The sequence below is a fragment of the Rhyacophila brunnea genome, unplaced genomic scaffold (genome assembly GCF_057557595.1).
Source record: "Rhyacophila brunnea isolate RB1 unplaced genomic scaffold, BYU_Rbru_1.0 scaffold_14, whole genome shotgun sequence".
Classification (NCBI taxonomy): Eukaryota; Metazoa; Arthropoda; class Insecta; order Trichoptera; family Rhyacophilidae; genus Rhyacophila; species Rhyacophila brunnea.
The window spans coordinates 27,171,178-27,184,427 of NW_028232796.1; the positions used below are offsets into that span (position 1 = coordinate 27,171,178).

Consider the following 13,250-nt stretch of genomic DNA (forward strand, 5'->3'; position numbering starts at 1 on the left):
ATACCAATAGCCAATCGGATATTTACCTCAGTCTCAGTAAAATAAGAGCCAGCGTGTACCTAATTAATAAGTGGAAATTATCAAACATCTTGTCATCTATTTCCATAATTCAATGTTTGTTTATATTCAGACTGGCATCACATATACAATATATCAAATAAAGTGTCAATTGATAAAATCGTTTTGATAAAATAATAATAACACCTCTGTGTAATATAGGATGGATTACGTACCTAAATGTGCATATGTTTTGTAGAAAAAGTACTGATTTTTGTATTAACATATATTATTTTTGGATTTCACATGCGGTGGCCGATTGGTAATGTGTCGGGTTACAACTTAGTGGATTGTTTAGCGTTTGAATCCTGTGTCTAAAAAATTCGCATGTTGTTTTTTCAATGTCTGGACCCATAGCATGGACCTAATAGGTTGAGCAACTGGTTAACATACATTTCTCGCAAAAAAATCCGATGGGGAGGCCAACATCCACATCGGATGGTAAAGCCAATAAAAAAAAAATTGTACTGATACTTCTAGTTAACAACCCATTTGAAATGGCAATAATAAGAATATTAAGAATATTTAATTCAAAATGCAAGTCTGTAAAATCAGTCCGAAGCTGCCTCCTGGCATGGCTGCACACATTGGGCATAGGGTGCGCGGGGCATCCCCTAAAAGACTCTTATTTCTCAATATTAAATAATTTTTGTCTTCAATTTCTAATTATTGAGAGCCGTGAATTATGCCTTGAGATAATTTATTAGATAATCTGCCGCCTATTACATTAATTAGAAGGGTATGATCTTTAAATGATTTTCACATTTTATTTATTGTTTATGTTATAATTTCCAGGAAATAGACGAGTACATCTCGAAAGCCAAGGACCAGGGCTACCACACCGTCCTCAATCTGGGAACGAAGGGTGTCAACTACGCGACGAATGTCATCATGCAGACGGCAATCAAGGTTTGTCTTCTGAATCGTAACAATTTGCATTGTGCTTCATCACCACGCCGAATATTGCTTCCTGACTAGCGGTGGTATGCAATGCGGTGGATGAAAGGCCATCATTGTTTAGCCGAGTCAAGCCATGCTTAGCTTAAAGATCTCATGTGGACACCTATGCTAATGGAGCAAGTAAATAAAAATAATTATCTGATGTTTTTTCATTAAATGCTTTCACACTACAATTAGAAGCATTTGCTTAAAACAAATGTGTTATTTTCATCTACTTGTTCTGTAATTAAATATTTCTTTTTAATTTACCACCATATTAATAAATAATGAATATTAAAAATTATTAACTCTCTGAAATTCACTGACTATATAAATTATAAATGACATTTTACAGAAAATATCAGGAAATGGAGGACATTTTAAGTACTTATATTATGATATAAAATGATAATGTTTCATTACATAAAATAGTAGTGTAGGGTCCGATAACTTATATTATCGAGTATTTTAAATTTTTACACATTAATGTTGCCTGCGCTGTAGTAAAATTTTCCACATTCTTATATTAGTTTTTAGGTTACATCTTTTTAAAGTTAGTTCATATTATTTGCTGCTACAATATGTTTTTATGTGTGGCTTTTGGCTATGAATGCCAAACAAAATGAAACCAATTAAATTTAATAATTTTTGAATAGGACAACTACCTAGTGCATGTTTCGGCAGATAAAGGATAATTTATGTTAAATCAGCCATCCGATAATGTTTAACATTATAATTAGACATAATTATCTAATTATAAAAGCATAACTCACCATTGCATAATATAATTTTGAGAGCATGAATATCCTTTCGCTGCCAAAGTATATTACGATTGATTCACGTTTGAATGTCACAGTGTCTTTGCAACAAATTAATTATCCATCTTAATATAATATTTATATTTAAATATTTTTTTGTTCACTTTGCGTGTTACAATAATTTAATAAGCACATTTTTAACTGGCAAAAGGTGCAATGGTTGGTTATATGTTTCGATTCATGTCACGTTTTAACACTTTACTGTTTCAATATTACGAGGTTTTATGTAACATTTTAATATTTTTTTTATTGTATTTGTGTAGGTACCTACTCAAACAATATCTTATTGTATTAGTTATATGTAACTTTTGTACAATAGCTTTGAAGAAGTGAATTATTTAAACAGTTTCTTTCTTATTAATACTAAACAGTAATGGCGGGTCCAGACGCGTGTAATGTAACGCGAATTTATCGTATGGACGTAGCTATGATCCTTACATGTAATGCTCGTAGCGATGTTCGCGCTGATCCATCGGTTGTTGATTTTTAACACGAACACAATGGCGCTCGCGGTGCTCGAGAACTCGAACAACAACAGGATTCGCGTCGAGATCGTGTGCCATCCATACAATTTGCGTTACATTACACGCGTCTGGACCACAGCCATAACATATAACCTTGTATTATTGAGGCAGTGACGATTTAGCACTCTCATTTGTCAATTTTATTTTAATACGATTTACTATCATGGCTATACTGTTGAGAAGCACTGGACGATAATCAGCGTGAAATCTAACATGGCAACCATTCATCATTAATATTTGCAAACAGCTGGAAAATTGAAGTCGATTTTATCATTATAATGACATATTTTAATATTTACAATAACTGACTGATGAATGAGGCTTGAACCTTCTATAATCTGATCGTTTGAGTCTAAGTGTAATAAATATTATTCATTAAGATGAGATCAATAAAAACATCAAAGAATATATTATGAAATAAACATTTGTTTAAAAAACTAACCTTCTTCATAGAGTTGTTATTAATTAAAATCCATGTTTGTAAAATGAGGTAAACTCTACTGGTATAGAATAATATAAATCATGTTAGATTTCATCGACAGATAAATGTGCTTTCATTGGTGTTACCATTGATCCTTTTTGTTTTATTAACATTTGCTTTTTTTAATTTCTCTCCCGCACCTCTGTCCAAACCACTACCTGTTATCCAAAAACATGTATCCTGAATTCATCACGGAAAGCAGAATTTTGGTGCACAACAGAGTGTAGTGGATTCTCCAACCCCTTCGGCCAGGCAGCCTCTTTCGTCCGTATCCAACCGGAGAGATGTTCAAATTATGGAGCAAAGCCTGTACAGGTCCGCCCACGGTGACGGAAACCATCTCTATTCTCCAGACGAAGTAGATTTGACACGCGACGACGATGTGATCATGGAGAGAGATCCGATCGCGAATCTCGTGTATGATCCCGATGTGAGCATACCGTCCAGTGATATTTCTCCGGTGAGAAGACAGAGAAAGGTGAAAGCCGTCGCCGCTCCCAAGCGGTCCAGGAGTAATAGCAGGAAGACAAGAAAGCAGACGGCTATGGAAAAAAAGACTAAGACTCAGATAAAGAGAGACGTATCGTCAGAATAACAATCTAACCGAAAAATATATCAATACCTGCGTTTTTTATATATTTGAAGAGTTGTGCTTGACGTTTAGAGAAAATAAAGACAATGTGAAATATAGTGCACGTTGTCGTGTCATATTGGAGAAAGAAACGATTGTATCGTCATAACGCAGTATTACCACCCAGTTCCCAATGAAATGTTTATACTCTCGGTTGAAAATCTGGTAATAGTTCATTTTGACACCTCATAGAGTGAGTTAAATAGTTTTAATTTCTAATGATGTAAGTTAAATGTTAGTTCACTACATAGCTATTTTAAGGATAGTTTTATAGTGTCTAATCATTTGAAAAAAAAAATATTTGTTTGCAGTTATAAAAATCATAGAGGGACAATTAAATAAATTAAAGCAACTCAAAGAATGCTTGTTTTAAATCAGACGTCAGATGTTTTAACACTTTGGCAGCATTCATTTTTTTTTAATGCGGCGCTCAAATATACCTTTCAAAATATCAGTATAAAAGAATACCACACCCAGAGCAGAGAAAATCAATCTTTAACATGCGTTTGTTGAATCAGGACTGTGATGTTATAAACTTCTTATTCCGTGAATTTTATAGTAAAATTATGCATGTATATGTACACCACTTTGCGTGCCTTACATGTTATTAACTAAGTCAGTTGATTTAATCTTATGTAATATTTTAATCTATAATAATTATTACATTATGTGGGCATTATTTTCTATTCTGCTGTCTCTCTGTTTCAATTATTTTTTAATCAATGTAAACTTTTTGACTTTTAATCAGTTTTTTTTTAATTTGTAGTTAAATTCTTAATATTTCTGTGAAAATTAATGTTAATGTTTTTTTGCATAAAATTCCTGACAGTGCATTTATTGGAAGTTATTTAATAATAAATAATAATATTATATAATTTTTATACATTCTGATAATTCCACATTTTTATTGTACCATTATTAGGCTCTTCAAAAGTGCCTATCTAGTATCATATCACTTTATCTAATTTAGATACAGCAGTTTTTTATGTTTTTTAAAAATATATTAGTAATCCGATATAATCATAGATTACGCATGTCACAAGTTAGGCATAATATCAATAACACAATGTCATAAAAATACTATTGGAAAAGTTCACCTGCAATTACTGTGAGAATACTTCTCTGACTTTGGATTGCTTGTAGGGGATAAATAGTTTTTTTAATTTATTTAATGTTTTTGGTGAATTTCATGACATTATGGATCATTTAATCTGCGTGAAGATAGTTAATAGAAAATTATGAATAGTTTCGTTAATTAAATGACAATATATATCCGTGTATGGCCGTGATATATTGATAACTCATTTTTTTAAACGATGCATTCAAATAATGTTTTGTTTCAATTTATACAGTCTTAGTTGTAGTTAAATGATGAATTACAACCTGATTATGTTACGTAAAACTAAGTATGTACAATCACTGCTGAACCTTTAATTACCTTTTAATTACCACATTTAAATAACAGATTAATTATATCTAATGGCCAAGTACTCCAAATGCGCCAGTTGCGGTGTTAGCACTAAATGAGTTAATATCACTATGCATAGAAGAAAGTAGAGTGAGGTATATGCAAAATAGCGGTTATCAAGGCAACGTCGCTTTCAGATATCGGAAGTATTGTTTTTTAAAAAATACGATATCCCATCAATTATTAATTTTTTTTTAAATTGATATAACACAAAAATTGCAAAATAAGTATATTAGTTAATATAGATAGACTTTAAATAATGGCAACACACTCTTCTCGATACATAAATTTTCATCACCTTACATACCTATTACTTACCTATCACCAAACATTCATCAACCACGGACAATTATTGCAAATGCTTGCAAATTATTCATTCCTTTTTGATTGTGCTTGTGGAACTGTATTCACCGTTTCAATTTACAAAACTTTTATTTGAGCATTGATGATTTTTGAAGTATCAATATATTCACGCCGTTTATATGGTCGAGTTTTTTTGTTTAACATTAAAAAATAATATAGTTAATTGTGTTATTTGTAGTTTTTAAGTTTTGTTTGTCATTTAGATCTCATTTGCCCATCTCGAATATGAAAGAAAGGGTGCTTGTCAATATTTTTAGCGTTATAATTGCTACAATTCCATCAATAATAATTATTAACCCAAAATCATACCCAAGTTACCTAAATTTCATAAAATCCTAGGATCGGTGATCTATTTTTCATTCTTTTGGAACACATGAAGTAAAAGACTGTGACTAATTTTATGTTTTTAACATTTGATTATTATTATTCCAATACAGAGATTGTAATACGCCCAAGAAATGTATGTTCAATATCTGTTATCTCCTGAGTGGTAGACATTTATTTAGTTAAATTAGCCTTATTTGAAAATCTCAAAACTCCCAACTATTTTATAATGTAATAGAATTATTTTAATGTTGATTGTAGAGTTGATTGGGATATTAAAAAAAGAGGTATGTGGAGTTAACAGATATTGGATATGTATAGCTCAATAATAATTACTTATTAATGGACAATTAATTCACTATGTGTTTAATTATGTGCAGCTCAATAGTTTATATTAATAATATTTATTATTCGTGTAATATTAAGGTTATATTGGACAGCATTATGCAAAGATGTTGACGTTATAATATTATAAAATATACTAATTAGTAGTTTTTTTTATATAACATGTTGCTTTATCCATTGATGCATAGTGCAGTGCAACTAAACAGGCTGTCGAAAGTTAAATGATATTAAAAATAATACCAATGGATACATAAAATGTTTGATACATTTCTATATAGCAGTGGAGAAGAGTGCATATTTGGAAGTCCCGTATGCTATGAATTTACATTTGGGATCAGCTTTGATAATTATCCACTAGGTGGTCAAGAAGCAACGGACACTTATTTTAAAAAATAACCATGAAATAATTATTATTAGTGATGTGTCTTCTTCACCACTTCTATATAGGTATCTAAAGTAGTTATTATTACTGAAAATGTTTGTTTAAAATATATTAATTGCTCTATAGTACATTGTTATTTTAATGTCATTACCATTGTCGATACATAAACGAATGTTTGAAAATTATTGTTTCTATTAATAAACTTCATTTCCTCTCCTAGCACATTTAATTCCTTATTTTATTATTTATGTCGCACATGCTTGAAGCTCATGCATTCTTATACTGGATAATATTATAGTCAATGGTTTGACATGTTTTGTACATTCTTTTTGATGGTAGTTACATTATCTGTTTCAGGAGATAGTCGATATTGTATTGAAATCCTTGTATTAGAAGAAGCTTCAATTAATTAATTAATCAAAACATTGTTATATCAGTAAAGCAAAACCTTGTAACTAATACAAATGATTATTGATAAATAGTTTGCCACATTCTCTAAGTCTGAACCGTAGAAAGTGAATTATAAATAAAACTTTTATCAGTTTTCAATATGGAATATTTGTTTTTTTTTTATGTATGATCAAGATATGAATCGTAGAAAAGTATTAGTAAATGCATTTCAATTGCATTTTTGCATTTTGGAATTACCTGATCTTATCTCTCAGGTCCAGACAAATTTTGTGGTGTTATTAGAGAACTATGCAATCCAAAAATAGCAATTTCACACGGGAGCACTTTTTCAAAACAAGTCACTTTTAATTGGTTAAATGCAATTGCACGTAAATACAATGAAATTTATTACATACATACCTACATTTAGTGAATTGGAATGGGTAAAACAACATAAGTCAATTTATACTCAATGTGAAACTAGTTTTATTATATTTAAGTAGTATTTTACATAAATTTTCAACTGATGTTTTACCTACTTTTACTCAAAGGTTCAGCAGAAAAAGCTATCTATTGCTATGTAGTTTTACCAACAGAATTATTGTCCTTAGTATTAAAGGGCCCAATGCATAGTCATACTTATGTAAATACATGGTTTTGTGCTTTATGCGTTACTTGCAATGGGAACTCATCTTAAGTAACAATTCATAATAATTCACATTCAAAGTACAGCGTAACACATTGCATGACTATGCATCGGACCCTAATTCATATCTTCATTTTTAAATTATCCTCTACATATTTAAATGTCCTCGTACTCAAAAGGCGTTTTTAAAATTGTGCAACTAATGTTTAACTTTCTTGAGCTTGATTATGGTGCTGAAAGCAGATTAAACAAAAACAACCATATTAAAAACACATTAAACCCATAAATACCGATGTGGCAGCTGACTGTACTAAACATGTTTTAACCAACTAGAAGAAACCTGTCCATTAGACTAGAAGAATCCATAACAAAAGTCAGGTAAGTGATGCATGAAATCATTAATCTTAACGCACTTAGATGTAGTAAATGTCTATTTAGTCTACTCGTATGTCAACCTTATTCCCAACTGCATAATTATCCGTAACATGAGTGTAGGTACTGTCACCATCATGATAATTTGACTTAAACTTGCCTGGCTAATTTTTATAAATTAAAAATTTCGTGCCATTTGTGTTACTTCACGCTTGATCTGACTTTGTAAAAGAAGGCACTCGAGTAGTGTGTCAACACGAAGCCTTGTCTTATTTTCTACCTAATCAGATGAACGATAGCTGTCAGATAAAACTGTGTTAGTAAATGTAATATTTAAAATGTAATTGATGCAATTCTTTCTTTTCGCGGTGAGAGAGGACATGTTTTACTCTCAAACCCCTTCCGAAGTGTTAAAAATCAATTGCATAGTGGTGTACAACTGCCCTATAAATGTGCGTTGTCTATTTTATTACTTTACCTATTTTAATTAATGATTTAATTAATTAATTTTAATAAAAATAATAGGTTTAGTTACCTATTATATTACTTTGATACATATCTGAACATAATTTTAAAGAACATCTCGCCTAAATATCAATGTTTTGATATGATTTTAGGGCGGAGGTGGCCTAGTCCAGCAGTTAAGAAAGAGTTATAGTCTGTCAGACTTGACGGTGGCAGATGACCATACGGACGGAAGGAGTCAGCAGGAGGAAGACGAGGCGGGAGATGTGGTGATGGACTCTCGACTGTTGAGGAGGACCGTCTCTACACGGGGTCGCAGTCCCCGATCTGTTGGAGGGTCTAGAGTAGATATGTTCTTCCCTGAAGTGGACACTAATCTTAGTCACGGAGGGAGAAGGGATAATCTGAATTTAGGGTGAGTTATTGAATTCTTTGAAATATGTATAATGAAACTGGAAATATATGAAAACAAAGCTGAAAAATTAAGTTACTTTTGATTTTCTATGTTTATCAATACACTACATTAATTAAAAATATTTTGGAATCACCATCAACGCATCTATTCTATACACATGGCTGCTATCGAGAGTAGTTTATCATATTTGTGTATTGAGGTATTATAATTATTGTTACAATAAGTTAGCCGTCTAAACTATCAAAACTATTTATCTCGCTCTAAAAGTTAAGGCAGCCAAGAGAGGTGCTGTCTTGCACTTTTTGACAGTTCATACGGTTAACTTATTGTAACAATTAACCTCGTCAATACATAAATAGGACAAACTACCCTCGATAGCCTTGTGTATAGAATAGATGCGCAAGTACTGTAATACAATGTGTTTATATCGACTGTAGGTAAAACCACACTTTTCAGAAGGGCAAAAACTGACTTTTCAATGTAATCTGAAATTAAAATCATATGATGTGTAGGAGACAAATTTGATGTGTTGATTTGACAGCGTCAGAGCTAATAATGAAGAAAGTGTGGTTTGCCTTTTAATTGTCAATATGAATCCATATACCTATATTCCAAACCCTTTCGCAAAATATGTATGAAAATCATGATAAAAATGGAATTGTAAGCACCTAAATCTAATGATATTACTTCTCAAGATTATCTCATAATGCCCTTTGTGCCTTGTAAAGCATTCAAACATGAGCTAAACAGTGTAACATAACTTTCACAGAATCAGAAAGAAAGTTTTAAAATGTACATTGAAGGGTTTTTGAACATTAATTTTTTCTTCTTTTGATGGTGCTAAGCTCAATTCGAGCTTTGGCCTTGTCCGCCGACTTCTTCCTGTCGGCGTGATCCTCTGGAGCACCTATCCAGTCTTCGACGTTGAGAAAAGCTTTTGTTTTGCTCTTCACCCCCACCTCCTAGCACATCCATGGTCGTCTGACTATGTAGCTTGCTTCTTTCTGGGTTCTCAACGAACATTCATTTCGCTGATTCAATTTTAATTCAATTTATTTTGTTCAATTATTAACATATTGTGGACATTACAAATTATATGTTTAAGTCGTTCACTACATATCATGAAACATTATTATAAAGAAGAAGAAAAAAGTAATAAAAGCGATAAAAATGAAAATATAAAAAGAGAACGTAAAACATACAAAAGCAATGACAATATTGACAATACAATTATACATAGTTATCAGGAAGCACACAGGTCAACCAACACTGCCCAGAATGGCATAGTTCTCATTTATACCCAGTATAAGTACGTAGCCAATCCTATCCTGCTTGACTCATCTCTAATTATCCAGCAGTCTTTAATGCTCTTACATTCTGAGGCTGATACAGTTTTGTGAAATTTTAGCTGCGACATTCTCCATTTGTGTGCATGTTAGCATGCACACTGAAGTATTTTATACTTTCAGGCTGAAATATTAAACAATAGTATCTACATTACGTTACTGGATAACCGAAATTAATTCATCATTCACACTACACTGATTGTAATTAAAGCAAAGTAAAATTATTTCAGACATATAAGGTCTTCGGAAGATATCAGTACGGCGTATATTCCGGAGAATATGAGCAGTCAAGACCCTCTCACGAGGACTGCATCTGTCGGTGGAACCACCAGGACACGAAGCAAAGTCACCAGAAGCACCTTCACCTCCATCAAGAGGCCGGGCGCTGCCGAAGTCAGTAAAAGACATTCTTACATTTACTAAAGTGTTAGTTGTGTCATCGTTAGTTTTAGACTATCATTTCTCTCAATTTATTATGTAAGTCTTCAGGCTTTGACGGTTCTGTTTATTATCTTTTTGTAGTCTTATTTGGGTTTTCTACGTGTCCAAGAAAGCTAATTAAAAGTTAAAAGTCATCTGTTTCTAATATCTGCTAAATATACGTTCTATTTGTGATAAATCACTACATATTTTGCTTTTTTTCAATCGAGTTTACATTAACTATAATGTTTCGAATCATTTTTTTTTGTTGACAATAGTTGATGTATCCATAAACACAAAATTGGAGACAAAGAAAACACAAATATGTAGTTATCTGATATTAGAAATCTCAGTTTCGCCTATCATCACAGACACGCAGCTGGTACCTTCATTATATGCGTTAATCATTAATGCATAAAACATTGACATTTTCTATAATATATCTATTTAATTTTCTGTGTCATATTTATAATGCAATAATTATTTCTCATGTGTCATTTTTGCAGAACCATTAAGTGTTGCCATGGACTAAAAAAGGTTACTGTGTGTGTGAAATCATTTGAGTAGCTCAATATTCTTCATCTTTTACCATGGAAAATGACCATGTTATCGTGTTAAAAGGACAAATTAAAAATCCATTCAATTTGATAACATGCGGTGAAAACCCAGAGAAAATTACAAAGAGATGTCGAATAGACTATGATAAATTTTAGAAGTAAGGCGGTGGGGGGGCTATTGCTTTTATAAGTGCATGCTGAATGTTAGTGAGAATTTTACTTCTCCAAACCACCGCCAACCTTCTTAAACGTGTCACGGTCTACCACAATTAGTTTTAAGTATTGTTTGAAATAATTCCTACCGCATTGATGATTGAAATAATATCCTATAGGCTTATGATTATTTATAATTTTTATAACTGCTTTTTTTTTTACAATGTTTTAACGCGCAAATGAGAGCTGTGATGAATGAAGTGAATGCGAATCGTGGGAGAAAAGCACATTCTGTAAAATATTCAAGAAGTTTGTTAACATCATAAATATTGTGTGTGTAAAAGTATACATACTTGGAATATGTTTTTTTTTCCAATGAGAAAAAAATTCTTTATTCTAATAGGTATATATTATAATATGTATAATTTTTAGGGTGATTCTGTCGTATTTTATAATATATTTAATCAATCATGCTCTAAGACTGAAAAGTTTTGTGAAATTATGCTTTGATGTATGGCTGGGTACAAAATAGTTAAATACATAACTCTGAACTGCCTTTTTACCAATTTTACCTACATATAAAAATCCTTGAAAAAATCTTGGACTGAGTGCGATGAAATTTAAACAAACGAGTGCTTTATCAATTAAGATACTGACTACTATCTGTGCCGATATTTACAATTATATTTTGTAATTTTAAATCATGTTAATAACAGTACTAATTTTGATTCAGAGATGGCACAGATTTCCTAAAAAAATGAGTTTTGATGTCCTCGCGCTTTTTAATAATTTAATATTAATTATATTTTATTCAAGACTGAAAAATATGCAAGATTTAAGCAATACGTTGTTAAATGAAATAAAATTTTCATGAAATAATTCTTTTACATCATTTAGTTAGTTATTTAACTCTATGGCTTAGTTACTGTTCAGTCAGCAATGGTGTTTTTCTGCTGATAATATTCCCCGTACTCTCAATTGGAACGTTTCATGTTACTTTGATTTGTATATTATATGGGTAATTACTTGATTGTTCTTCATTACTTGTAATTCTATAAGTATCCAAGTGATTAATGGTTGGCTATTCATTATAATACACTTGACGGAGTGATGCTTCAGTGTCCGTCTCTGAAGCCGTGGGTGCTGGTTCAATCCCTGCTGCTGGCAAAAATCACATGTTTTTTTATCAACCTGTATTTGATGGCATGGATCCAGTGTGGAAATGGTTAACAACTATTCATTTAAAAAAAATGTTAATATCACCTCCATATTGTACAGGCATATTGTTCTCCGCTTAGGAATGCAAATGGTAATTTATTTACCATCTATATTAATTTTAAATAATATTAAAATATTTTCTAACATTGGATGAATGTATGTAAGCTTCTTGTTTGATAACGATTTGAAGATAATTTTTTTGTTATTGTTCGTATTAGTGATGTCGAAAGTCAGTTACAGTTTTTCTTCCATTGGTGAAAACCTGGTTGTATGTGACACACACATTTTTTGATTGCGACCTTTGTCGTTCGCATTGAAAAGTGAGAGCGTACAAGAAGTCGATAGCTAAACTAGACATGCTGTTCATATCTTTTAATTGTATCTATGTATCTTTGACGTGTGTAACATCCATAAATTAGTCAATTATGTAGTTTAACTATGAATTCTAAATTGCTTTTTCTTAATCATTATTATAACACAGTTCAAGAACACTACGAATCAAAAATATAAACCGTTAAAATTAATGCTTGTTAAATGTTACATCGTATTGACAAATGTTGATAGTAGTTACCACGTGGTACTGCACTAAATTATATTGACCACTGCGTATGAGAAATTTTAAAGCAGGACAGCATGTATATTCTAGATATTTGCCATCCAAATTCGGATTGAGTATAGTGGCTACTTTTAAATTATTGATTATGGATACATGAAGGCTTAGTGTTGGTGTGTTTTTGTGTATTGCCATAAAATGCTGCCAATTCGGAAAACATAAAAAAATGTTACAATATACAATACAACCTTGTAGTTTCACATTTTGAAGGAAAACTGGTGAGTTTAATGAAATTTTTGTTTGTAAGGAAATAATAAATGTAATATTTTAATTCAGTATTATGTAATAATTTTTTGTACCTACTCATTGATAATAAAATTGAC

The 13,250-nt window shown here is 31.4% G+C and overlaps 1 protein-coding gene across 3 annotated transcripts in view; it reads left to right on the forward strand.

The window, feature by feature from the left end:
• LOC147075811 (uncharacterized) overlaps positions 1-13,250 on the forward strand; it is a 56,244-nt gene that overhangs the window by 38,119 nt on the left and 4,875 nt on the right. For all 3 annotated transcript variants that reach the window (XM_085942120.1, XM_085942119.1, XM_085942118.1), the window contains exons 4-6: positions 853-966; positions 8,358-8,620; positions 10,197-10,359. In XM_085942120.1, coding sequence (XP_085798246.1) covers positions 853-966; positions 8,358-8,620; positions 10,197-10,359 — 540 coding nt within the window. The remainder of the gene's footprint in view (positions 1-852; positions 967-8,357; positions 8,621-10,196; positions 10,360-13,250) is intronic.